We start from the raw sequence: 23901 nt of genomic DNA on the forward strand, positions 1-23901 counted from the left end.
GGTAGTAGGTTAAGGGTTTTTTCTTTCATTTCTCTTTGTACAAATCTCATAAACATATCTCGTAAAGTGAATAAAAAAAAGATTCATAACAAAACACCATGCTGGTGCTAATTTTCTATTCGCGTCACGCCGTGATCTACATAACGCTCGTTATTTATGCCGTCGGCTGGGACGTGCTGCCCCGGTTCGTCGCTTCCGTCGGCGTTGCTGTCGTTTGATTTAATGCTAACCTCGATGCGTCGCTTCTTGGCATAGTGCTGGATGCGGTTCTCGAGACTCTCTGGAAGGTTTTTGCGGGAGAGAGAGAGAGAAAATCCTTTACGATTTGTCGTCGCAAAATCTCATTTTTGAGCTTACCACATCGCTGGCGTTGAAGCAAAGGACAATACTCTTTGCTCCTTACACCTTGCGTCAGGTGTACTGCTTGATCGCAGATAGGACGATCGCCGGCGTAAATATCCTCTAACGTCTTCAGCATCTCACGAATCATTGTGGTCCTTGAAAGAGAAAGCAGCGAAAATTAATTGAAAGAAATCTGAATCTTTTAAAAATTCCCTTACTTCACACTATGCTTCATCCACAATGCCTGCAATTCTGATATCGTGCGGCGCAAATTATCCTCGTTGTAGATCCAATCTCTCAAATCCGATCCCTCCTGTTCCCGATCAGTACATTCGTTGCTTTTCTCGTTGAACGCACATTCGTACAAATTCAGCGGCACATCGCTTGCCATACTGTACTGCGGTTTGCAAGGATTCTTCTCCACATCGAGCAATTCCTTCACCACCGTCGGTTCTTCCTTTCCCTGACCAACCAGCAGCAACACCGCCACAATGCATCGTACCTGATGCCATAGGAAAGCTTTCCCCCTTAGCTCCACGTACATCATATCGTAACTTCCCTCGCTATAACTATCACTCTGGGACGGTTTTATGCGAATCTCGTCGATGCTTCGCACAAAGTTAACAACTCCATTTCCAACGTCCATTTTGCAAAGGTTCCTAAAATCGTGTGTCCCAACCAGATGACGCATCCCTTCCTCCATCGCCGATATGTTCAAGTCTCCTCGCGGGAAGAAATATCGGTACGTCCGGGAGCGACAATCGAACCGGGCACTGTACGCAGGGTTTACCATCGGCATCCAGGCAAGGCAACGAATATCTTCCGGCAGCACCCGGTTTAGCATGGAACAGTAATCAAGCTCGGCGGTTAGTTTGCCTTCCGCGAGCTGCTCTTCCGGTCGAAACTTCGAACGAACGTTCAAGCTTATCACCTGATGAAATGCACTCACGCCCTTGTCCGTGCGACCGCAGCGATTGTAGTTGGACGTTTCACGGCTTTCGATTAGACAAACTTTCTTCAGGGCACTGAACAGATGGTGCTCTAATAATGATATAAAAAAAAAATACATGTACAAGCTTGTTTGGGGACCAATTGCAAACATCTTTACCTATCGTTTCAATCGAATCTTCCTGCGCAGCAAAACCTTGATAGTCCCATCCGAGGTAGTAAAACCGCAACAAAATGTGTCGTTTGAAGCACTTGCTAAAATCGAACGGTCGGTGTTTCTTCGTCCCTTTGGCTTGTGTAGTTTCCTCACGCGATTTAAGGCTTTTCTGTACAATACTTTTCAGCTGTGCATTGTGCGCTTCCAACTGTGTGATTTTGGCTATTAATTCCTGTACAGCGGACAGAAAGATACTCATTAACATGCGGCTTGTCGGAGCTATGATCGCTGGTTTATTTTGGTTACCTCTTTCGACAGCAATTGCAGTTCATCTTCTGTTGTGGATTTCACTTTCTTATTCACTTTTACTTCCATGTTTCATTAACAAATGCTATAAAATACAACAAATCACAGCTTCTCAGCACGTTCGCAAAGGAAAGCATCTGTTTTCTGAACAAACCAAAATAAAACAATTCGCATGCCGGTGTGCCAGCTGTCAAACGACGCGCATTTGGCTGCGTGCTGTCAAATATGGCTGCAACCGTCAGAGCGCAGCCTAAACCGCTCAACACATCTAGTACTGTGAATTCAATTGTATCGTTGGAAGGAAAATTGCTATCGTAAAGGGGGAAAACAAATTTTAATGTAAATTATTGATACAATTCTTTCTACATGTGCGAATCAAAAGGATTGACCAGACCATTTCTATGGAAATGAAACACCATGCGTTTTTCATTATATATTTCATTCAATTTTCGTTACTTGTTTTTTTTTGTTTTACTTAGATTTAGCCAGCTTCCCCAAGCGGTGGGTGCATATCCTTTCATCCCTCCCCCCACCCCCTTCCCAACTAATCTGCTACGCCAATTTTCGCTAGCCGCTAGTTCCACTGACATGTAATATATTTCTGGTGACCCCCTCCACCCACCACCATGGTTGGATGCCCTGTGTTTCGCAGACGATTTTTCCTAAACTGGGGTTTTGTCTTCCACCGTGTTTCTGTGTTCTCTCTCTCTCTTTTACTAGACTTTTTTTTTTTTGCTCCTGCTTTCACCGGTTCACTGCAGTTTCACGTGGTATATGGAGTATATCGGTATATATGCGTTATCGTGTAACGGTACAATAATTGTGATAAGGATGAATAAAATGGAAATCAATCGTATTGATGTACTAGTCGTAACCGAGCGTAAAACACATCGACGTCATGCGTTCGGACGCGGATTGCACTGTCCCTTCTCACATATAGCTACCATCTTATAACTATGCATATTGTTGGATTTAGCGTTAAGATTACCGTTGTTGTTGTTGCTGTTGCCGTTACTATTTATATTATTGTATTTGGGATTAATGGCTTTTATCGTGCCGCCCGACATGCTAATAGCACCACCGCCACCGCCACCCCCATTACCACCGTACCGATTACTGCCACCCCCTCCTCCTCCTCCTCCTCCTCCACCTCGATCGTAATCCTTGATCCGGCCGCCTCCCCCACCCACATCGCCCCCACCATTCCGGCCACCCTCGCCGGGTAGCATTCCACCGTGCGATGAGCCACCGCCATCGTTACTGTGCTTACCGTTGAAGTAGTTGAACGTGTCGTACGGATTGAAGTGATCGTGCATGCCATTGTTGTCGTTGATGCTCGAGATTTGATTGCCCTCGAGGAAGTTGAGCGAGAAGATGGTCGGGAACAGGTAGAACACCAGAAAGATGAGTGCGTACAGCACTAAATGTAGCACGAAGCAGGTCCACACGAGCTTGATCTGGAAGGGGACGTTCCAATCAGATGGAGCACTCTAGCAACAACCCGAAAGTCGCTTCAAACCTACCTTGCCCTTCCTACTGTACTTGGTGAAGCTGAGGTATGGGGTGAGCGCGAGAGTGAACGTGATACCGAACAGCAGTCCCGATATCAACCCGGTGAAGTTGTGCTGCCAGGGCAGGGTGCCCATACCGAACAGCAGGCAGCCCAGGAAGAGCATCTTCAGCATCGCGTACTGTGGCTTCTTCAGGTTGCGCCAGTGACACAGTATCAGCAGCACCAGCAGCGAGGAGAGAGTGCCCGCCAGTGATGGTAAAGGACCGACCTGAAACAGAATGGCCGGTTTAGCGTGGCAGATCTAGCAGCAACTTCGCATCGCGCGTTAATACCTCCGCCTTGTAGGGCACGAAGATGGCACTGGTCAGGTTGCCAACGATGCCCGAGCCGATGTAAACTATCGCCGTTCGCAGTGATCCCAACAGACGCTCCAGATCCGCGAGGAGTATGTGTTGAAAGGCAACAGTGATTATGAGATGAACGATACCAGCGTGTATGTAGAGTGACGTGAACAGCCTGTAGAACTGATCGGGAAGATCGGTCACGATGAACGGAAACATGCCGCACACATCGTTCAGGCAGGAAACCTAGCAAAAGAGGAAGCTTTGTTGAAGAGGGACATACTTCCACACGCGAATCCAACACTCCCACCCACCTGCGAACAGAGGGAAGCTTCATCGTGAAAGTAACCCCGCACAAAGTCGCAGTACTCGCGCGTCGTGATGCGACATTCGCCCGATATTCCCATGCAGCACGGATGGCCAATCACCTCGCAGACCATGTGCTCGGCAGTGTGATCCTTAAAGCGGAAGCGTTGCGTAAACTGATTGTTTTTCCGACAGATAGGCCACTTGGTGATGTCGTCCGGCCATTCGTGCGGTGCGATCGAGGCCGGCGCATCGCAGTACTTGGGATCGAGACCGCACACGCTGCCCGAGATCCGGCCACCCGGGCCCGAGTCACCTGGGGACCATTTCTTCCACGTCGAGATGGTCTGCAAGAGGAGGAAACGTGCATTACACAACTGTCCGCGACTGATTTTCGTACAAGAGTAGCTACCGTAGGCCAAAGTCCTCGCACGGAACAGTCAGCCTGTGAGCTCTGGACACAGCCCGAATCATCGTTTCGTATGCAGCAAGCCGTTTCCCGTTCCTGTTTTCGTGTCTTCGATATGAGATCCATTATCTTACCGTCCCTGCGCATGCAGGGCGCATACTTGGACCCCAGGTGTACCAGGTCGTCCCTTCGCGGTCCTATCCAAATGTTTCGTGGCTCGTAGTGTTGAACCTGAAGGGCAGGAAAAAACAGCAAGAATTAACCACAAGAAAGGAGCTCATCCTCTGGACAGTTCTTACCGTTTGCAAGCTCAAACTCGTCACCAACACCTGGCTGCTCTTCTGCTCGAACCCGATCCCGATCGGACCCACTCCGTAGCACAGCAGTGTCAGCAGAAGCACCAGAATTTGCGTTGTATTAATCCAGTACGTAAAGAACGGCCGATAATCGTACCGATCGTCCAGCGCATTTGGACGCAACAGCTTAATGCAATGGCGCGACGGACGCCTCGAGTTGTCCAGCACACTCTCCAGTATCGAGCCCGGAATACGCTGACCGTAGAAAAACTGGAACATCGCATTGCTTCTTCCCGCACGAGCAGCCGGATCCTGCAGATGGAGCTGTTCCTCAGCAGTTCGCGTCCTCCATCCATTGCTCACCAACGCACGGTCCGTCTCGAGCATGTAGATCTGATGCGAATTGTCCTGCACTCCAAGATCCTGCTCCTGTGTTGGAGGACCGATGCCGCCTCCTCCTGCTCCCCCATTACCGTTCTGTCCACCGCCCGGAATGTCGAAAAACATCTCATCCTCCTGAACCGGCGTCAGTCCGTCGTAGATATCGTTATCATCATTGTTCAACGCCACATGAGCCGGTGCAAAGCTCCGTGACCACTGCTTCTGTCTGCGTGGAATCCGATTCCGTAGACTCTGCACCACAAACACACACCCATTGAGCATCATGCGCGACACGGAAGGTTTCCGTTCGACCAGGAAGTCTTCGCTGCCCTCGTGCCGGTAGTATGGGTTGAACCGCTGACGCCGGTTCTGTTCCGTTTCCGGTTCGTCCTGGCTTTGTGCGGGCAGAATGTCGGGACGATCGCTGTGCGTGAGATGGTCGTTCATCACATCCGCGCTCGGTTCGTTGGGACGTGCGTTCGCTGGCAGTTCGTCTTTGAGAGAGCCAAACCGGCGGACAGCGAAACGCTTCTGGCGATCTTCCCACTTTTGCTGCTCGTAGTCCTCGTGCAGCTGATCGACACCGAAGAATTGGGATGTGCTGCGGCGCAGATACTCCTTGATGCGTTGCTTGTGCGTCAGGCGCTGTTGCCGAATCGCTTGCACGTTCCGCTGAAGAGTGGAAGGTGTTGAATCGGGTTGGAGCCTAGGAAGATGCATGTGCTGTAGTTGCTGCTGCTGCTGCTGGGCTTGCTGCTGGGCCTGCTGCTGAGCTTGTTGTTGTGTTTGCTGCTGAGCTTGCTGCTGAGCTTGCTGATGTTGCAGCTGTAGCTGCTGCTGGTGATGATGCTGCTGTTGCTGTTGCTGCTGCTGAGCATGTTGTTGCTGTAACTGCTGAAGCTGCTGATAAAGTGGCTGCTGCTGGATCTGCTGATGCGCCTGAATGTGCTGCTGATGCTGATACTGGATGATTATCGACGGGTTGCTGCACGAGCTGTTCAGGGCGTGCGATTGAGCGATAATAAGCGACTGCTGTGCGTTCCTTCCATCGTCTCCCGGAGTGGCCAGTGTGTAGTGCTGCTGCTGCTGTTGCTGCTGATGATGATGATGGTGATGATGGTGGTGATGATGATGCGCGTATGAAGCATGCGAAACAAGCGACGGTGGGCTGAGAGGTGATTGGCGCTCCATGTCCGACATCGATACGGAGGAGATCGACAGTGGCTGGGGACTGATCGGTCCCGAAGTTTGGGTAGTCTGATGAACTCCGGTCGCTTGGCGCAGACTGTTACACTGATAGCATTGCTCCTCGTCCGAAGATGGCTGATGTCCCAGTACCATCGGTTCGCTCATGATGCTGACTGGAGTCGCCGCCCGCAGCATGGCGTATTCGGGTTGAAGTGTCTGCCGGCCGAGTGTTCCACCACCGGGCTGACCGAACGTACAGATCGGTTGCTGACATTTCCCACCAACCGGTCGCGCTCTTGGTGGTGTCGCGTAGTGATCGGTCGTATCTTCCCCCAGTCCGGATCCATCACCTTTCGAGACCTTTAGCCGGTAGGGTAGTGATTTGAGAAGCGAGCCCGTCCCATTGCCAGCCTGCGAATGGTTGATGATGTTGATGCCACCACCGGATGCCATCAAACCGGCCATCAGGCTCGCACCGAGCCCGGCACCTCCGGTGGCCTCGTGCTGGAAGTTCTCTGGTGGCGGTGGTGTCGGTATGTATCGCTTGACCGGTGTATGTACAGTCGAGGTGAGATAGTTGTAGCTCTCGGAGGTCGTAATCAGTGGCGCATTGCTGATGAGATAGTTGCCGAACTGGTCCAGCTTGGGTTGTGCGGTTTGCTGCGGAGGTGCTGACGGTGGTGGATCGCGGAATCGCTCCGGAACGGGATAGCGCGTTCTGTGAGAGAATTCGGAAAAAGGAAGATTAGTATTGTGGGAAAAAGCATGGAGATATTTGAGGCCGCACCGTGATCCCGGAGACATGGAGCGATGATGTGGTCCATTGCGAGTTTCCGGATAGATGATAGAGTTCGGTGCAGAGCTGGTGGAGTATCGGTCGCTGGACACACTGTTCGATGGTGGAGCTGCTGGTGAGATGCAGCACGGTCTCAACGACTCCTCGGTGGCTCCGTATCGATCCGTCACGGAGGAAACGGAAGATGCGGACGATGGCGGTAGGGTGGGCTGCGATGACGTTGGTGGCGCTTGTGACTGGGAAGCGTGTGGTGACTGAGCTACGTAGGCGGTCAGGCGGGATCCCAGGTTCGAGTAGGATGACTCGCTAAACCGCGACGGCGACGCCGTTGTGCCACCGGGCGGGACCAGCCCACCAGGACCGCTGGAACCATCGCACAGTCCATCGTCGTAGTTGATAGTCGAGGTGACGGTAAACTGCTGCTGATAGTGCTGGTGGCCAAACGATGACCGGCGGCTACGGCTCATGCCTTCGAACTGTCCAAGTGCTCCACTGCTGTGTGCCTGTATCTACGCATCAATTCCTTACGCTCGTTCGGTTCGGTGATGCGTTACTCCTGTTCGGTTGCCTTGGTAGGTTGTCGTCGATGGCTCCTAGCGTCGTCTACTCCATCAAGACGAATTACTCTAATAACTTGATCTGCGTTCTACTACGTACTGAGCAAGTGGTCGTGTATAACCCCTAAAGCGGAATTAAAGTTGAGAAGAGGAACCAGAAATCGATCCTACAGCCGCTTCTCACTCACTAGCTCTATGCAACCGGAGCCGGAAAATATTTGCGCTATCCTAACTCGACGCCGTTTGACGGGAACCTTCGGAAGCCCAAAAGTTGCCGCAAAATTTGACTAACAAAAAATTGCACTAAACCATCACTGTGACACACGCTCACTACCCATCAGCTGCAGATTCGGGCCGTCGGGGGCCGTGTGCTGCCATCGTTGTTGGGCTTTCTTTCACCCGCCCATCCACAAAACGCACTCACTCACACACACACATACACCCGTATGGGATTTTTCTTCACCAAACCGAGAGCCTACTGCGTTTTACTGGTTTTCCTTGCGTCCTGCACAAACTTCCCGTAGGCACACGGCTGTCTAGATCTGTACACCACGCATTCTAGCGACCAGTACCGATAATTACATTCCAAAATGGCTGAATTTGCTAAAATAAGCACACCCCAACGCACCAGGACACGGTCGCGCACTGTTGTCGGCAGGCGGATGGTAATGGTGGCCACTGTCGCTATCCATTCTTTGCCCCTTTCGCCCAAAGATTTGTGGACGCAATCCTCCGAGAAATGCAACGGTCGCTCGATTCCTTGACGGGGGGGAAATCCCGTCACGTTTGCCTTGAAAATTGCACACCACACCAGTGTGAATATCGGACGAACTTCTTCCGTATTCCCGTCCGTACGATTGCTGCTCGAGTGATGGAGCAGAAAAATCTTTCGCCACTCTCACTGAATCTCCCAATACACTTACACGCACGCACACACAACACACCACTACTACCATCACACGCTCATCTTCTCTTCTCGACCAAAGGACACACAGAGCTGAGTCCTCGGAATATCTTAGCGCTTGGTAAAAGACACTTTACCCTCCTGATTCCATCTGTTCTTCATTTCTCACCGCCACACCACATTTCAGCGGAAGTATGGTGCCTATTTCTACCAGCGTCCGAACGGGAAAACCTACGAAAAATCGAACGAAACGGAGCAGAACTTCCGCGAGACCGAATTTTGCAAACGGGCACACACCACGCACACACTGATATCGATTTTCGCTGCCGCACTGTTGGTAGCGCTCACTTTTGACTGAAGGACCGTGTGACTTGGGGAAAGGGACACTTAAAAAATCACAACAAATTTTCCCCACCCGCACCAGTCGGTGTCGGTGGGTGCGTGTGTGTGCGATGTATTGTTTTCCACCCGGTGCGCATGTGCGTCCGTTTCCTTCACGCTTGTTTCCCACACTGTCACGCCAATGTTTTTCCCCGCAGGTTTTCTTTTTTGTTTTTCTTTTTATTTTCTGGTGGGTTTTGTTGGGGCGGTTTTTTGTTTTTCGATCGAGACGCAGATATGGTATTGCACAAACAAGTGGTTAACTGTGGCTGATCCGATGGATGGGGGAGATGCATATCGTTCTTATCGTTAGTATCGTTTTTTGTACCAGATAGAACGTTTGGAGGATTGATTTGAATTTTGTGTGATAATTTTATAATTTTGATTATAAATTTGATTTGATATTAGGGTTTTTACTTGTTTATTTAAAGTTACCCTTAAGTTAAGAGTTTTTTGCTCAATTTGTTAAAATTTTTCTTTTCTCTTTTTACATTGCTTCTTTAACTTCACTTCTTGTTACGTCTTTCTTTCTTTCTTCTTTCTCTTCCTTTTTCTCCTTCTTTCTCTTTTTTCTTTCATTCAAGCTTTTTTTTCTTTCTTCCTGTTTTGCTTTCTTTGTTTCCTTCGTTAGTCTGTTCTTTCTTTCTTTTATCATATTTATTAATTTGTTTTTTTTTTCATTTTCGAGTCACAAATCCTGCAAACATCGAACGCATTTGTAATTCGTTTTAAAATATATGTATTTTTTTCAGCGTTTATTTATCGATCATACACATTCCAGGCAATTGAAAAACCCTTTTAAATAGCAAAGCTGGAAGCTTTCCCGCTTTTGAGCGTACATTTTGTTTTATTCCTACAGCCGACTGAAGCCGTCATTCACATCTCTCCTTTCACATGAGTGGCAGCATCCATCGAGCTATCAACGGTTCGTCCTTAAACTAAACATTAAATAACAATCTTCCCCTCCACATTTTTACACCTCGCACGTGTCGCTGATGCTTAATAATGCATTTGTTTTCCCTTTGTTAGATAGGTCCTAGCTAAATGGTAAGAGTATAAGAGCGCTTGCGTTTTCCATCGTAATCGTCCATCCTTGTTCCGGGGTCTCTCCGAGTCCAGGACTTGTCCCGGTACTTGTACTTGTGCGTTTGTTCCGTGCGTGCCTTCGAGCAACGAAAGCCTTCAGATGGGACGGATAGGTGCACGGTTACTCCTTCTTATCCGGCTTCGGTACGGAGCTGGACGGTCGTGCTGGCAGGGTTGGCGTTTCCTTGAGACTCACGTTCACCGCACTGGTTGGGGTGGAGGTGTGGACGGCGGCCAGCTCGATCGGTGTGTGTACGGGTGAATGTTGATGTTGGGAGGCCGCTTCCGCCATCTGCAGCCCAATGGTGGCACCGATCTTTGCACTGGCCTGCCGGAAGCTATCACTCAGCTTCAGCTGCACCACGTTAATGCACATGGAGGTAAGGGCGAGTCCGAAGATCAGATACAGTATGCTGCACATCATGTAGATCGGATGCTGCGGCACGTAGTCACCGAACCCGATCGTCGAGATCGAGATGAACACAAAGTAGAACGCCTCGAAGAAGCTCCAGTTTTCCCACCGGCAGTAGATGTTGGCACCGAACAGCATGTACGCGACCAGAATGGCGATCGCGACCGAGATTGGGAGATTAAACTCGTCGTCTATTTCGAACGTTTCCGGTACGGGTGTGGTTGGTGTGTCCGGAACGGGGATCGTCTCGATGCCGGTGCTGGCGGCTGCTGGTTGCGGTTCAGCCGGTGGCCTTTGGAACGGTTGTGGTTGTGGAGTAGGCTGTTGCGGTTGCTGTACTGGGATAGCTGTTGTGGTCGTGGCACCCTGCAGTTCGTTGTCAGTACTAGGTCTCCTCACCATATCGTACACCACATTTAGGCCTTTCATCACTTCCTACAATTTTAAAATAGCAATTAATGGTATTCTTCCGAAGGAAATTGGCTCGACGGTATCTTACCTGAACTTGAGTCGTCTTGCGAACCTTGCGGAACGATCCGGTATAGTAGAGACGGCGCACATAGGCCCACATGAACTTGATACCTCGTGTGAAGAGCTTGCCAAAGTCGGCTAACACTATCAGGAAGATTGGTATGCCGATGATCGCGTACAGAATAGTCAGTGCTCGACCCGTTGTCGTTGATGGTGAGATGTGTCCATATCCTGCAAATATTTTTGAAAAAGGGAAAGACGTTTTAGTAGATGTTATTTCAAATAGTCATTTTTATAATTGAAGGAAACACATAAGAGAGAACACAATGAAAGTATTTATTAAAAGGAAGCAAATTCAATTCTATTAGGAATGCTTCGTTACCAATCGTTGACACCACCGTAAGCGAGTAGATAACGCCGTTTACAAAGTTCCACGCCGTGTTGCCACTGTACGACTTCATGCCCGCCTCGAACGCAATCTGGAGCTCTTCCTCAAACTTTCGCAAACGATTCCTTGCCGATAGCTTCCAGTCCTCTTCCCTTTTAAAGGACAGAAATGGAACCGATTAGCCAAACCATTATCCAGGGCTCAGGGAAAACTCTCTCTCTCTTTCTCCCGCTTTACCTTTGATTGTGACTGGAAAGCCAAAGTTGATCGATGAACTCCCGTTTGACGCGCTTCACTCCACACTTGTACTGCGACTCGAACGTACCCTCGGTCAGCCGGAAAGCGATGCCTCCCACACCGCACAGCAGAACCATTACGGCGAAGTAGAACAGGCAATGGTTCACTTGAATGCGTATCCGGATGACTTCCTCCGTCTGATCGTCCAGGAAGTCCTGCCACATCTCGTACCATTCGTGGAAGATTTGTCTCCAGGTGAAGACTTCTCCTGGCTGTTCTACGTACAGTACGAGAGGTCTTCGTCGTGGTCGAACCTTAAGGCCATTTTCCTCTCGAGTTGTTTCCTGGTCCAATTCTTTCTCCTGCTTTGCCTCAAGCTTTCCATTAACTTCCGGAGCATCATCAGTTTTCGAGTCCTCCACGAGGGTTGCTTTTGATGGTGCGACTACCTCTTCAGGGTCCTTCTTTTCCTCTTGATCCTCCTCTCCCGCTGCCACTCGTCTGTGAGTGATCACCATCTCAGGTTCCTTCGCCACCGGAGAGTCATGCCTCGCTAGCTTCTCGTTCTCTTCCGGCTGGAAATCCGATGGCAGCTCCGACTCGGGCGATGTTATCCCATCCGTACGCGGTTGGGCACGTCTAGCACCCGGCTCAAGCTTAGACGAACGCGGTCGTTTCGGTTTCCGCGGGGAAAACCGACGCCGGATCGTTTGTTTCTTCTCCTCATCGGACGACAGGCGACCCTCATCTTCACTGGTCGATGCGGACCGGCTAGAGGAGCGTGTCTTCGGTACGATCAAGATCTTCTTCTTACCCACCACCGGGGACAAACTATCGGCTGGACGCGTTGGTGTGCGACTCCTGTGCGCAACGGACGGTGCAAGCGGTGGCAACGGTGTAGCTTCGATGCTCTTGGCCCGCTCTTCTTGCAATTTCGCCTTCAGCTTACGGCTTTGCTCCTCGAGCATCTCTTCACGGTACTTCTCAAAGCGCCTCAGTCGCATTCGATCCAGCTCACGCTTTTCCTGCAAGAATTTTAACTTTTCCAGCTCGAATTTGCGCCGTTCTTCGTTGAATCGTTGCAGGTTCGCTTGCAGCGGACTAGCTGTGTTTCCGTCGGTATTTTCGCGCGATCGTTCACTCTGGAATCGTTCAATACGTTCACGGCGTTTGCGGACCTCCGTGTCGGAGATGCGACCGCCATCGCTAGAGTCGTCGGTTTTCGGTTTGCTAAAACGAGAACCATTGAACAGACACAGATTAATTTGGTGGTCTCTTCTACGTGCTCTTCGCTTGTTGAGTGAGATCAGATGAGTGACATCAATAAGTGTACGATCCGATCGACCCTATTGTAGACCTATTTTTAAGTCACCAACATCTCCTCTGTCTCGCGGTAATAATTGCCTCGAAACAGCTGCCAAACTTACCGTGCCGCCGACAGACTTCGCTTCGCCCGTCGCAACAGTGAGAATATCTCGGGGCTGCTCGGTACATCGCCCTCATCCCGCGGCACCGATCGACTTCTCGGCCCAACGGTGCTGGACAGTTTCTTCTCCTTTCGGGCTAGAATTTTATTCCGATGCGAGCTCCCGTACTCGAACGCTCGCTCGATCAAACTTTTCTTCGAAGAGGACGGACTGCTGTCGACCGTGCTGCGACCACCCCCCCGGGCCGATTCGGAACCACTCTCCCGATCATCGCAAGAGTTCGATTGACTTCCAACGCTTCCATCGCGTGCCGGATCCGGCGTTGATTCACGCAGCTGCCGTGCTGCCCTACGACGCCGTCTCGCCACTACCGGCACTGCACCGCTCCCGGGCGCATCCATATTCGCACGCACGCGGATTTATTCACCACAAGAGTCACCAGACACCACCACGCAAAAAAAAACCCAAACCAATCGAGCTATTCCTGTAGGGCGATGTGACACGATGTTCCCCGTTGGCCAACTGTCCCACGCACTAGCACAGACACCGAACGAACCGACACACACGGGGATCGGGGTAAAAATAATTTTCCACGCTCACGCTCGCCACACAGGGTCGGACTTGCTGCTCGCTCCCGAATTTTCACATTGCCGCATATGCCTTCGTCAGTGCTCACGAAATATGACCCCTCTTACTGAATGCGGCAAGCGTTTGAAACCTTCTCGCTCGATTTCATTCACAAACTCATCGGAATCGGAATTATCGACACTTTGCACTGTAATTAACAAACAGTTTCCCGCAAAAAAAAAACACTGAAAGTATCGAATCTGATGGAAAACTGATCGCTAACTAGGGGCCCCTAAAGATGGAAAATTCTCTCACACTAACAACACGTCACGCACGCGGCGAGCAGCACGATTGGGGAACCGTTCGGGACGGCCGCTCAAAGTGTTCTGCGGTCGCAAATGGGGCTAAAAATAAGCGAAACCATACCGAAAAACTACATACCCACACCGCTCGAAGCAAAATGTTTGTATGAGTGTGCGGTTCGACCTAACATGTGCTCTCGCGCGAAAAAAGGATTTCTTACCGATGACGACACAAAATCAGCTGTTTGTGTTGCTTGTGCACTTGAAATTGCATTCACTGCCTATCTTTTCTTTTGTTGTTAATAATCTCTATGGGAAAATTGTTCAAGAGTATCAATACTTTTGAAGAAGCTGGCGATCACATCCTTCAACAGTGATTTTAGAAGGGCAAAACGATATTCAAATAAACACAAACACAGATTCCGTCATCACTGCAATACGTTACCTGTAATGCGCATCTCTGGAAAAATACGCATCGTGAAAATGCATCCGCACCGTGTTTGAATGTCAAGAAGGTTTTCCCTGCTCAGTTCTTATTTTTTTAAGGTTAGTCTCAATTATAAAAACTTTCCCTAATAATACTCTAAAGCTTACTTAAACTCCTCACTTATACAATTTTGTAATTTTTCACCTTTTTTCGATTGAATTTTGGCAAAACAAAATCCAACTTTTTACCCGAAGAAAAGACGCTGAAACATGCGTTCGGGTTGCGGGCGTTACGAAGCGTTACCAACTTCGGCAAATCGCACGCCTGTTCGGCTGCAACAAACAAACGATGGTGCGACGCAACGTAACGCTATGATGTTGCGTCACGTGCAAATCGTAATTCAACAGGTTTTTTTTTTCTTTTGGGGCGATGCAGTTCGTAGTTTTTTGTGCAATTTTGAGAAGTTTTTAACTTTAACAATCTCCTGAGTAAAAATTTTTGGACAATAAATTTAATTTTAACGATGTGGCTTCGTAGTGATTTTAAAACGAATTTTGTTCAGCATCTGGAGTGATGCGTTCATCCATATCTAATCGAATTTTTGCTTTAAAAATGGTTTAAATGAAAGGATAATGTATTATTTATGAAAAATACTTGGGTATAGGATTTCTTGAACTATCCATCAAACCACAGCGATAAAAAATCATCTCAGTTCTTCCTCTGCTTAGTGAAATAATTATGCCTCAAAACATATGCTGATGGGACCAATGAAATAGTCTCAGAAGTCAGTAATAATTTGTAATTTTATTAATCCTATCGTTTAATAAAATATTTTAAACAATTTCCCCTTCCGACAAAGTGACATTTCATTGACAGAATCCTTAACTATTGACAGAATATAATTGAAAATCGAAATTTGAGACACAAGCACTGCTGAAAACATCAAACGAGTACATCGTATACTCACCAATAGTAGTGTAGATCGTACCACAGTAGAAGACCGCGTTCCAGAAGGACCAGGTCTTTTTGTTCTGCTTGTTCTCAAACGATCCTTCCTTGTACGACTGGTACAACACCGCACTGTACTCCTCGACCAGATTGATCGCCCGTCCTTCCCAGATGTCCGGATCCGGATTCTGCCCGTAGTAGTAAAACCGGTAGAAAAACGCATTAATTTTCCTGCTTTATTGCTTTTTCCAATGCTCTAGTTATCCAATAGTGCCGAAATAAAAGAAAATCCCAACATACCTCCAGCTTCTCGCGATCCAGTGCCAGAATGCGTAGGTTTTTCGCCAGCATACGTTTCGCATGGTTCACATTGGTTTCCATCTTTTTTTCGTGCGTTCCTGTTTAAAGTTTTGGGGAGGGGGAGGGAAGGGGGCGAAAGACAGAGGGAAAACAATAAACAAGCGGGCACTAGTGGTAGGCTAAATTAATATTTCCGCGAGACGACAAGGCTTGCCAGATTGGCCGGCGTAAAATAAACAGTTCTAATCGGTCAATTTGGAACGATCGAACGCATTTTCCCGGCCCAGACGGAAGATCGCCGTCTCGATCGCATTTCCACACTGGCAACCGGAGGGGGAGAAAGAAGGGGTTTTTGAAGCTTTGTACTATTATTTGTTTAACAATAAACTGAACCCGGCTGGTCCGATCGTTAAAACGTGAAGGCAATCAAACTCCCACCGACGCCGATCATGACGTAATGACGTACTGAGCTGGTGGTTCAAAAGGAGGCACAGACACACATACACACACAAGCGAAACAGTAATAAAATCACCGCTCTTTTCTTCCGCACCGAAAGATCAAGTTTTCCATCAGCTGTCTTTGCTTTGCTGGGAAATTTCTCTCCGAGGGAGGGAAGGAAAACAAACACACAGCACAAGCACTAAGCAAACAACCAGTGCGTAAGAGGGATGGAAATAAAACCTCTCTCATTCACACGCACACACATTCGTATGGCACCTCTCTGAAAGTCTGGTCTGGTGTACGATCGTGAAAGATAATGAAAACCTCTCCGTCTCGGTTTTCCCGAACCTCAGCAGGCCACGGAATCGATGACGTATTCGAAGTCATTTTTCCTAAACGTCAGAAGTAGGAGCAAGTGTGGCCAGCCAGGAGAGGGAACGGAGCGGGAGGAAGAGTAGATTTATTTTTAAGCCATCGCCACCCCATAAACAAATCAAAAAACCATCCAACCGCGCGCGATGAAACTTGAGCTAGCTGGCTGCCCCGACACGAGCAGGTGGTGATCTCGTTGAAGTTGATCGCCGCCGAGGAAACCCCGAGAAGAAGGGGGGCGCGGGGGAGGCACGGAAAATTATTGAGAAACGGATTTCCACCAGCTAATAATCGGAATCGTTTATTTTCCCTCCGACCGCCGGGGGGGACTATCGGTTCGTGACCTGGAGGGTAAATAATTGATGAAGTCTTTACGGCGGAAAAAAGCAGACGGCCACAATCGAAGCGATCCTCAGTGTTAGTGGGTTAGTAGTAAGAAGGAAACTCCGGACCGAAAACCAACCCACCCACCATCTTGCAGCGGGTTAATGAAAATAAAGCACCAGTCGGCAAAAGATCACGATCAAACACAGCCCGTTCCGACGCTCGTTCCGGTTCGTTGTGTTACTAATTTATCAACCCAAGGCTCGGGTGTAGTTGTGGTAGCCCGTGAGTAAGGTTGCGCATCGATTAACGATTGATAAACAATTTCGAATGTCCTTCGACCGAAAAACCAGAACCGGAAAAGGGAAGTACCGGTCGTCGGGGCCGGGACGTGACGTGCTAAAACTTACCAGAGACACTAGCATTAGCAGCAGCAGTAGCAGCAGCAGCAGCAGCAGCAGAGTACGCATCGACAGTATCGTTGAAATCATTGTTAGCAACATCAACAACATCCGCCAGATTATCGGCCTCACCTAGCACGCACAGACGGCGATGAGCGCCGGCGTTGGTGCATTGCAATAATCGATATTTAGTGGAAATTTAGTGGAAATGTGCAGAGCAAAACAGAAGCACGAAAAATGGCACGATGCTTTGGTGAAGCACACGTCAGGCCTACGTGGTCTGCGTCATTCTTGACCTCAGCTGCTGGTACGGTGAGGGAAATTATTTAAAAGTGTCGTAACACAAGCGCAAACGGTTATCGTGGAGGTTTACGATGAAGCAATTAAAGCTGTCTGCGGATTGAACCGTTAGTGGAAAATGTGGGGAAGTCTGATGCGTAGCGGAAGTGAATGTGATGAGACAAAATACGTTAAAAATGGTCGGTTGTGAATATTTAATATCGCCTGTTAACTCCGATGATACATGCGTGGTGACGTTAGCGAGAGACTGTCGGCAGCTTCCCAAAGTTTTTTCATCTAACTACTGAGCTAGGGACTTATTTATCAGTAAGGAGATTCAAATTGCCGAAATTAGCACCGTTTGCATACTTTCAGGCGCTACTGCTGTTAAGCGATCCGATCCTAGATCTGAGAGTGGTTTTTTCTAATTTTTAATTTCCATAAGCATGGCTTTAAAAGCTATTGCTTACTTTTTGGAAGTCAAACCCACAATGTTCTTCAATTAAAAAACGTACTTGCATACTTTCAGGCGCTTCTCTCCTCAAAAGCAACTAAGCGTAAGACAGAGTAGAGATTTGTATTCCTTTGCATTTTCTGTCGTCAATCCGACTGAATTATTGCATAAAGTTTACTTATTTTTATACAATTAGTTCGTTTTATATAACGGAGAAAGTTCGAGGCATATTTTACAAGCTCAACAGGCTTCATATAAAATTTGCGGTTAAAAATATTCGTCAAATTAATTAATTAATTTCTTTGGTAGCGCAACGGTGCCAAAAGCATAATCATGGGCCACATCTAATAAACTTTTATGAATCCAAGACTTGTTTGGGCCTGTCTGAGCTTTTAACAACCATTTTCCATGTAAAATGCAACAATTAAAAAAAGGTTTCAAACATGCTTCTCCTCAAATGTATTTCGGCCTAAAACCATCCCCATCCGGTTCGTTGGCGAGAGCATATGTCATCCGATTAGTATTGCTTGTATCTACAGGATAACACATGCTCAACACGCATTTGAGTTGAAGTCATCTCGGCTTAAGCCACGCACCAGAGCAGAGTTTCTAAACAGATTCTTGACCTAATTTCGAACTATGCTACATCGATATGAGTGATCTTGCAGCATAATCCCTTCGTAATCCCAACCAACTTCAGCAACAATACTTATTTCCCCTGTTAATCTCAGGTATCAGAGGCGCGTAAAGTAGAACAGCAAGCCCATTCCACTTCAGCTCAACATTGTTGCCCCGGGATCATCAATGGAGGGACACAAACCACCGGCATGTGCCGCGCTTCACGCGACCGTTTGTCAGCAGATCGTCCGTCATCGCGCCCGCAAGATGACATTTGACTGCGTTGACATCTTCCACCCAAAATAAAGAAAGGGGTCAGCTCCTAGTAGTCCCGGTGGAAACCGTACAGCTCGCTTCATGCCTCCGTGAAATGAAATCGACACGCTCGACAGTTCGATGGTGGAAAAACGCTCGCTCCCGAAACCACAGCCACAAAGCTAACCCAAGCGGCATCCCCCCCGTGAAAAGAAAGCAGAAAAAAAAACACGAGGATAATTTTAGCGGATGATTAACGGAAAAATATTAGGCAAAATAAAAATAAATAAATGTGTGACCGCTGCGTGGCCAACACCGTGCCGAACGACAGCCAATACCCGAGTGACGACCGTTGCGGACCATCATCACACATCACATCTGGGTTTCTGTGTCTGGTCGACCATCCCGAAACCAATGGACAAACCTTTGCAGGACGAAAGGGAAGAAGGGGTCAGGAGGTGGCAGAACAACAAGCAAAACAAAAGCATAATGTGTGTGCCGGCGAAAGAGACCACCGGTAGCAAATGGTTGTGGCGCATGATAATGTTTCGATGATGATGGTCCGAATGACATCCGAATCTGGTCTGTTGTGCGGCGTACTGTGTCGTCACGGATTTGTTTAAAATGTATGGGGTTTGTGTATGGTCCCCGGGTGGGGGGAGCCAAGGACGGGGTGGCAAAAGGTCACCGAGGCCAGGGACTAGCTGCAAGGGATTAGCGGATGTATTTTTATGGATGTTTAGTGCGTTGTCAGAATGTGTGTTTTACTTTGCACGCTGCGGCACAGAGCAACAGAGGAGACACAACGTGCTCTATAAAAATCACATAGAAAATGCTTCAATCGTAGAAAGGAGAATGATCTGGCGGTAGAGTGACTCTGAGTGTTTTTTTAAATTTAATTCTTTTAAAATTAAGTCCTAGTTTTTATAAGGCGTCATACTGTTTTTTATGTCTTTATATAAACGCTTTAATAAATCCATACATTGGAAAACAATTGAAGACGAGATCACGAATGTCTAAGGCTTCAAGCCTTTAATGTTCTTGGAATATGTCCAGCACATTATAAATTTTTTTAGTCGTGTACTTGAAGCTTCTTTTTGATGATACTTGATGTTCATGAAGGACTCTTCAAAAGCGAATGAACTTCATGAGGTGTATTCAGCCATTTTTAATTTTAATCTCCAGAACATGGACTAAGGAAAGAGTCTCTTGGAACTCTTCCTTATGCTCCATGAATCTCGATATTCATGAGGACCTCTTCAGCATACCTTCAACGGCGATAAACAGAGCCGCACCGGCCACCGAGTACAGGAACAGTATCAGGAAGAGAAAGAAGTGCGTGAACCAGTTCCGGGACCACTTGGTGATCTTGGTGTACATCCAGAAGACCGATTTCTCCCCCACGCCCAGCCCGGACTTGGCCGTGTTGACCGTAAAGTCTCGGAAGCCTTCGAACTGCTTGAACATAAACTCGCCCGCCTTGGCCGGATACATCGAGTAGTAGTCGGTGTAGTCCGGCTGCTCCGTCACCGTCCCGTCGGCCCCGAGCGAGATCCTGGTCGGCGAGCCGGGCGTTACCGGTGCGCCCGGTTGGTACAGTGGGTTCTGGAGCATCTGGTGCTGTTGCTGCTGTTGATGGTGAAGCTGCTGGAAGTAGTGGGCCGGCGAATATTTCGCCGGCGTATGCTGCTGTGGCGCCACGTAGACCGGCATGGTGAGATTAATCCGGGGCCGCGATCCAGCTGCATTTGTCGTTGCCTTCGAATCGGCCGCTTGGGTCATCGCTTCCGTGTGTGTGTGTGTTCTTCTAAGCTTCTGAAGGTTTACTTTCTTCTCAAGTCGCACAAACACAAGACAATTCTTCACACCACCTGACACACTCCCTTTTTTCTAACGCCTCGCAAGTGTTGCGTGAGTTCTCGCACAAAATAACAATCTTCGTTTCTTCGTTTTTTTTTGTGTTTTCTAAAATTATCACCACACGCCAAAATCACTTTCTTTTCGCGAGACAACAACGGTCACTAGGTGGGGAAAACACTTTTCTTCTTCAGCAACGAGCAGGACACACCGTGGCGAACACATCTCGCTGGCACTCCAGCGACATTTTCAGGTCATCGGCTAAGGGTGGTCCCGTCGGGTGCGGTGAAGCCACGTCGGAGACGTCGTGTGCTCATTCTCACATTTCATGGCCCCTCGACCGATCTATATTAAGGGACACTTTCGCCACTGTTTTTCGCCACTTTGGACAGAGCTCGGGTTAGTGGGATCGGGGTCGGACTCTGTTTTTGTCACGGCACAACACTTGCCCACCATCGATCAATAACGATCGTTCAGCAGGACGATCCTCACCCACACGTGACACGCGCTGCTGCTGCTTTTCATTAACGTGCGCGCGATACTAAAAGGAGAAAGAACACAGCACACCAGTCAGTGGGAAAATGCATCAAACGCAACGCAACAAACGGAACCGTGAACGGAACCGGAATGCGTGTACAATTAACGCAACTGTCAAATAACGTCCGACCGCAACCGGCTAATGGGAATTTATTATCGAACCTGACGCTTTCCCGCGCTAAGTTATTAATATATCCTTTGAATCACTCATCTATTGCAGTGTGTTAAGAAATCGGTACCTTCGCCCACGTTGGCTGTTGTGGTCGTGCGGTCGCCACTAATGAAGATAGATAGATTTGTCCATTCGGGATAATCGTAAACAGAAACGGACCTTGAGACCGAAGAACACACACGGTTACAAAATATTTACAATCACTTAATCTTTCTGTTTGTAAACTTTGCCTTCGACATGTTTCGGGTTCTTTTGCGTGTTCGAGCTATGTTTTCTTGTTTGTTTGAGCATAGAAACATTAGTTTAACAATCACCTAAACCGCCAGTATGATGCCTTATGTTTTTACGGATGTTTTGTTAGTATTAATCACGAGATATGCTCCGTCTTTTGAATCTGTTTGAATTAGGTTTCTATAATTTTTATTAGTGTTTGGTTTATAATTCTTCTTGGAAAGGGACGACTAGCAACAGCTGAGTCTTCTACATAGCAGGACTAATAACGAATCCCAAATTAAGGATGTCAGATATTGCAGGCCAAGACTTCTAGAGCTTGTAGAGCTTTGAGCGAAGAGTCGGTGTATATAATCCGAAAGCTGTTCCTATCCTAGCTCATATACTTCTTCTTCTATGGCCTAACGACCTCTTCATAGTCCTCACTATGGGGGAACGGTCCGGATGGGATTTGAACCCCGGTCCTGCCATATGAAGACTTGTCTTCGTTGTCACCTTACCACCGGGCCGCTTAACTCATATACTTAATGCTCAATAAGATCGTCCACATCCGCAGTCCTCCACCGATTGGCTCAAATCTCGACTTGACTTTACCACCTAGGCCTAGAATTGATATTCAGGTATTGGAGCCTCTCTACGTCTTCTCGACAACACTTGCCGGTTCAGGAAGTCCGATCAAAAGGTCACACATAACACACATAACACACTCTGTTTGTATCAACTTGCATATGAGTCAGCGCTCGTTCCAATCACTCTAATTAAGGCTCGCCGGCACTACATTTACGGTATACGGTCGTAATGCCAGTCGGCAGCTTATCTAGTTATGGTGATCGCTTTGTTTTGGTTCGACCATCAACCGATCAACCGATCAGCGGGGTTGCCCGGTATGGCTTGTCAGCTTGATCAGCCTGTCACTTCACATCGAACGATCTTCTCATCCTCCACTACACACATAGGCCGCGCATCCAAACTTCCAAAGCTACTTGGATGGAGTTTCTACTGCCCTCTTTAGGCGATGCTACCCTTTCACGAATTAAATTCCACCAGCAACGGCACTGGAGCGTACACACAATTTCACTTTCCACCAAGCAAGATGCCAGCGGATGCTCAACAAACACTCACACGCAAAAAAAAAGGAAAACAATGGACCACAGTCTCCCGAGACGGTTCCTTCCACTGTGCCGGCCAATCGTTAACTGTACGGTCGTCGGAGCCGGTTGATGATGAGCGCACGAACACGCGTGCTCGAGAGTGTACTGTGCCACGATCGGAGAGCTGCGAGATGATTGCAAGGTATTCCCGTCGCGCGTGTGTGCACTATTTCGCTGACGCAATGAATGTTGCTTTCTCTTTCCCACTCACCCGAGACCCTTTTCTCACCGGTTTCCTGCCCTTAAAGCGACAGACCCTTTTCTCGATGCTCTGTGTTTGAATTTTTAAGCGGAGAACTGCCCTCAATGAAAAATAAAAGGGAATTGGCGTACGCGAAAGAACGAACCGTGTCGGAAAGGGTTGTCGCAAGCAGGGAAGAACCCGGGAAAGAAGGGAAAGAAGATGATAATCGTAACCTTCTTGTGTCCCAGCTGCGTGTTTCGTTGGTCGCGAATTTGCCAACGGAAGCTATCCGACCAAGGAGCAGGAGCCGGTTGCCGTAGTTACAGCAAGGGTGTAGTTCTACTGTTGAGAGAGAAAAAAATGCGAGAAAGACGAAATGATCATGTTTTATATTGGATATTCATGCGGCAAGGGTCATAAGGCAGAAATTACACTAAAAATAAAATAAAAATATAAATAAAATTATAAGAACGATGATAAAACGGCGTCATGCCGTTATATTTAAAATTATAAGAATGTGACATTATACTAAACTTATAATATTACTGTTTGGTGAAAATTAAAAGAAAAACCCCTCTTTGAATCCTTAACAGCTCTTTCATCTTCACTTACTCGTAAGAGCAGTAAAAGTAAAAGCATAAACTGGTGCATTTCATCCGTATCGGTTACTGGCAGCCGGCCAACGTGAAATGGATCCTGCTTGTACCTTTCCGCTGGTTGAACAAACTTTGTCTCATCGATTAGATTGCTTTCATCTGTAACAGACAAATGTAAAAAACAACTATGTTTTGAGCCAACTGTGAGGAGAATTTTTAATTAAAAATGCCCCATAGAAAATCTGTGTAAATAACTGTAATTGAATTATTTGTTGAGCCACAGACCTTACTTACTTATCAGGCGCTACAACCGCTTTGCGGTCTTGGCCTGCTGCAACAATCCTCGATACCGCTCACGGTTCAGCGCCGTCGTCTGCCAATCCGTTATCCCGGCCGTTCTGGCGGACGCATCAACGCCATCACTCCATCTCAATTTGGGCCTACCACGCCTCCTCTGTCCTTGTGGACGGCCTAAAAGGACTTTACGGGCTGGGTCGTCCGGTGTCATTCTCATGACGTGACCAGCCCACCGGAGCCTGGCGAGTCTAATGCGCTGTACGATAGTGAGATCATCATACAGCTCGTAGAGCTCGTCGTTGTAGCGGCTCCTCCATTGTCCTTCCACACATACGGGGCCA

General features: G+C 48.1%; 3 protein-coding genes across 8 annotated transcripts; all 3 read right to left on the reverse strand.

The window, feature by feature from the left end:
* Positions 1-82: 82 nt before the first annotated feature.
* Positions 83-1935, reverse strand: LOC118504802 (tRNA pseudouridine(38/39) synthase). The gene is made up of 5 exons (XM_036039790.1): positions 1754-1935; positions 1451-1679; positions 561-1383; positions 358-497; positions 83-280 (listed from the first exon to the last, which is right to left on the reverse strand). Exons 1-5 carry the CDS (start codon positions 1820-1822, stop codon positions 108-110), a joined length of 1434 nt encoding a protein of 477 aa, XP_035895683.1. The 5' UTR covers positions 1823-1935; the 3' UTR covers positions 83-107.
* A 214-nt stretch (positions 1936-2149) lies between these two features.
* Positions 2150-9215, reverse strand: LOC118504798 (inactive rhomboid protein 1-like). Its single transcript, XM_036039776.1, has 8 exons — positions 7729-9215; positions 6975-7664; positions 4622-6905; positions 4326-4553; positions 3922-4260; positions 3599-3853; positions 3277-3534; positions 2150-3210 (listed from the first exon to the last, which is right to left on the reverse strand). The coding sequence occupies exons 2-8, from the start codon at positions 7448-7450 to the stop codon at positions 2650-2652; spliced, it is 4401 nt and encodes a 1466-aa protein (XP_035895669.1). The 5' UTR covers positions 7451-7664; positions 7729-9215; the 3' UTR covers positions 2150-2649.
* Positions 9216-9547: 332 nt separating this feature from the next.
* LOC118504801 (potassium channel subfamily K member 18) lies at positions 9548-22854 on the reverse strand. 6 transcript variants are annotated; one of them, XM_036039787.1, is made up of 7 exons: positions 22695-22854; positions 19804-20933; positions 16939-17061; positions 15391-15488; positions 15110-15278; positions 10823-11025; positions 9548-10758 (listed from the first exon to the last, which is right to left on the reverse strand). In XM_036039787.1, exons 2-7 carry the CDS (start codon positions 20315-20317, stop codon positions 10033-10035), a joined length of 1833 nt encoding a protein of 610 aa, XP_035895680.1. In that variant the 5' UTR covers positions 20318-20933; positions 22695-22854; the 3' UTR covers positions 9548-10032. The 6 variants fall into 6 exon arrangements, with proteins under 6 accessions (XP_035895680.1, XP_035895679.1, XP_035895677.1 ...); XM_036039786.1 differs by lacking the exon at positions 22695-22854 and adding an exon at positions 22455-22622; XM_036039784.1 differs by lacking the exon at positions 22695-22854 and adding an exon at positions 22355-22622.
* Positions 22855-23901: the final 1047 nt, after the last annotated feature.

This window comes from Anopheles stephensi, chromosome 2 (genome assembly GCF_013141755.1).
Source record: "Anopheles stephensi strain Indian chromosome 2, UCI_ANSTEP_V1.0, whole genome shotgun sequence".
In the NCBI taxonomy this organism is placed as follows: Eukaryota; Metazoa; Arthropoda; class Insecta; order Diptera; family Culicidae; genus Anopheles; species Anopheles stephensi.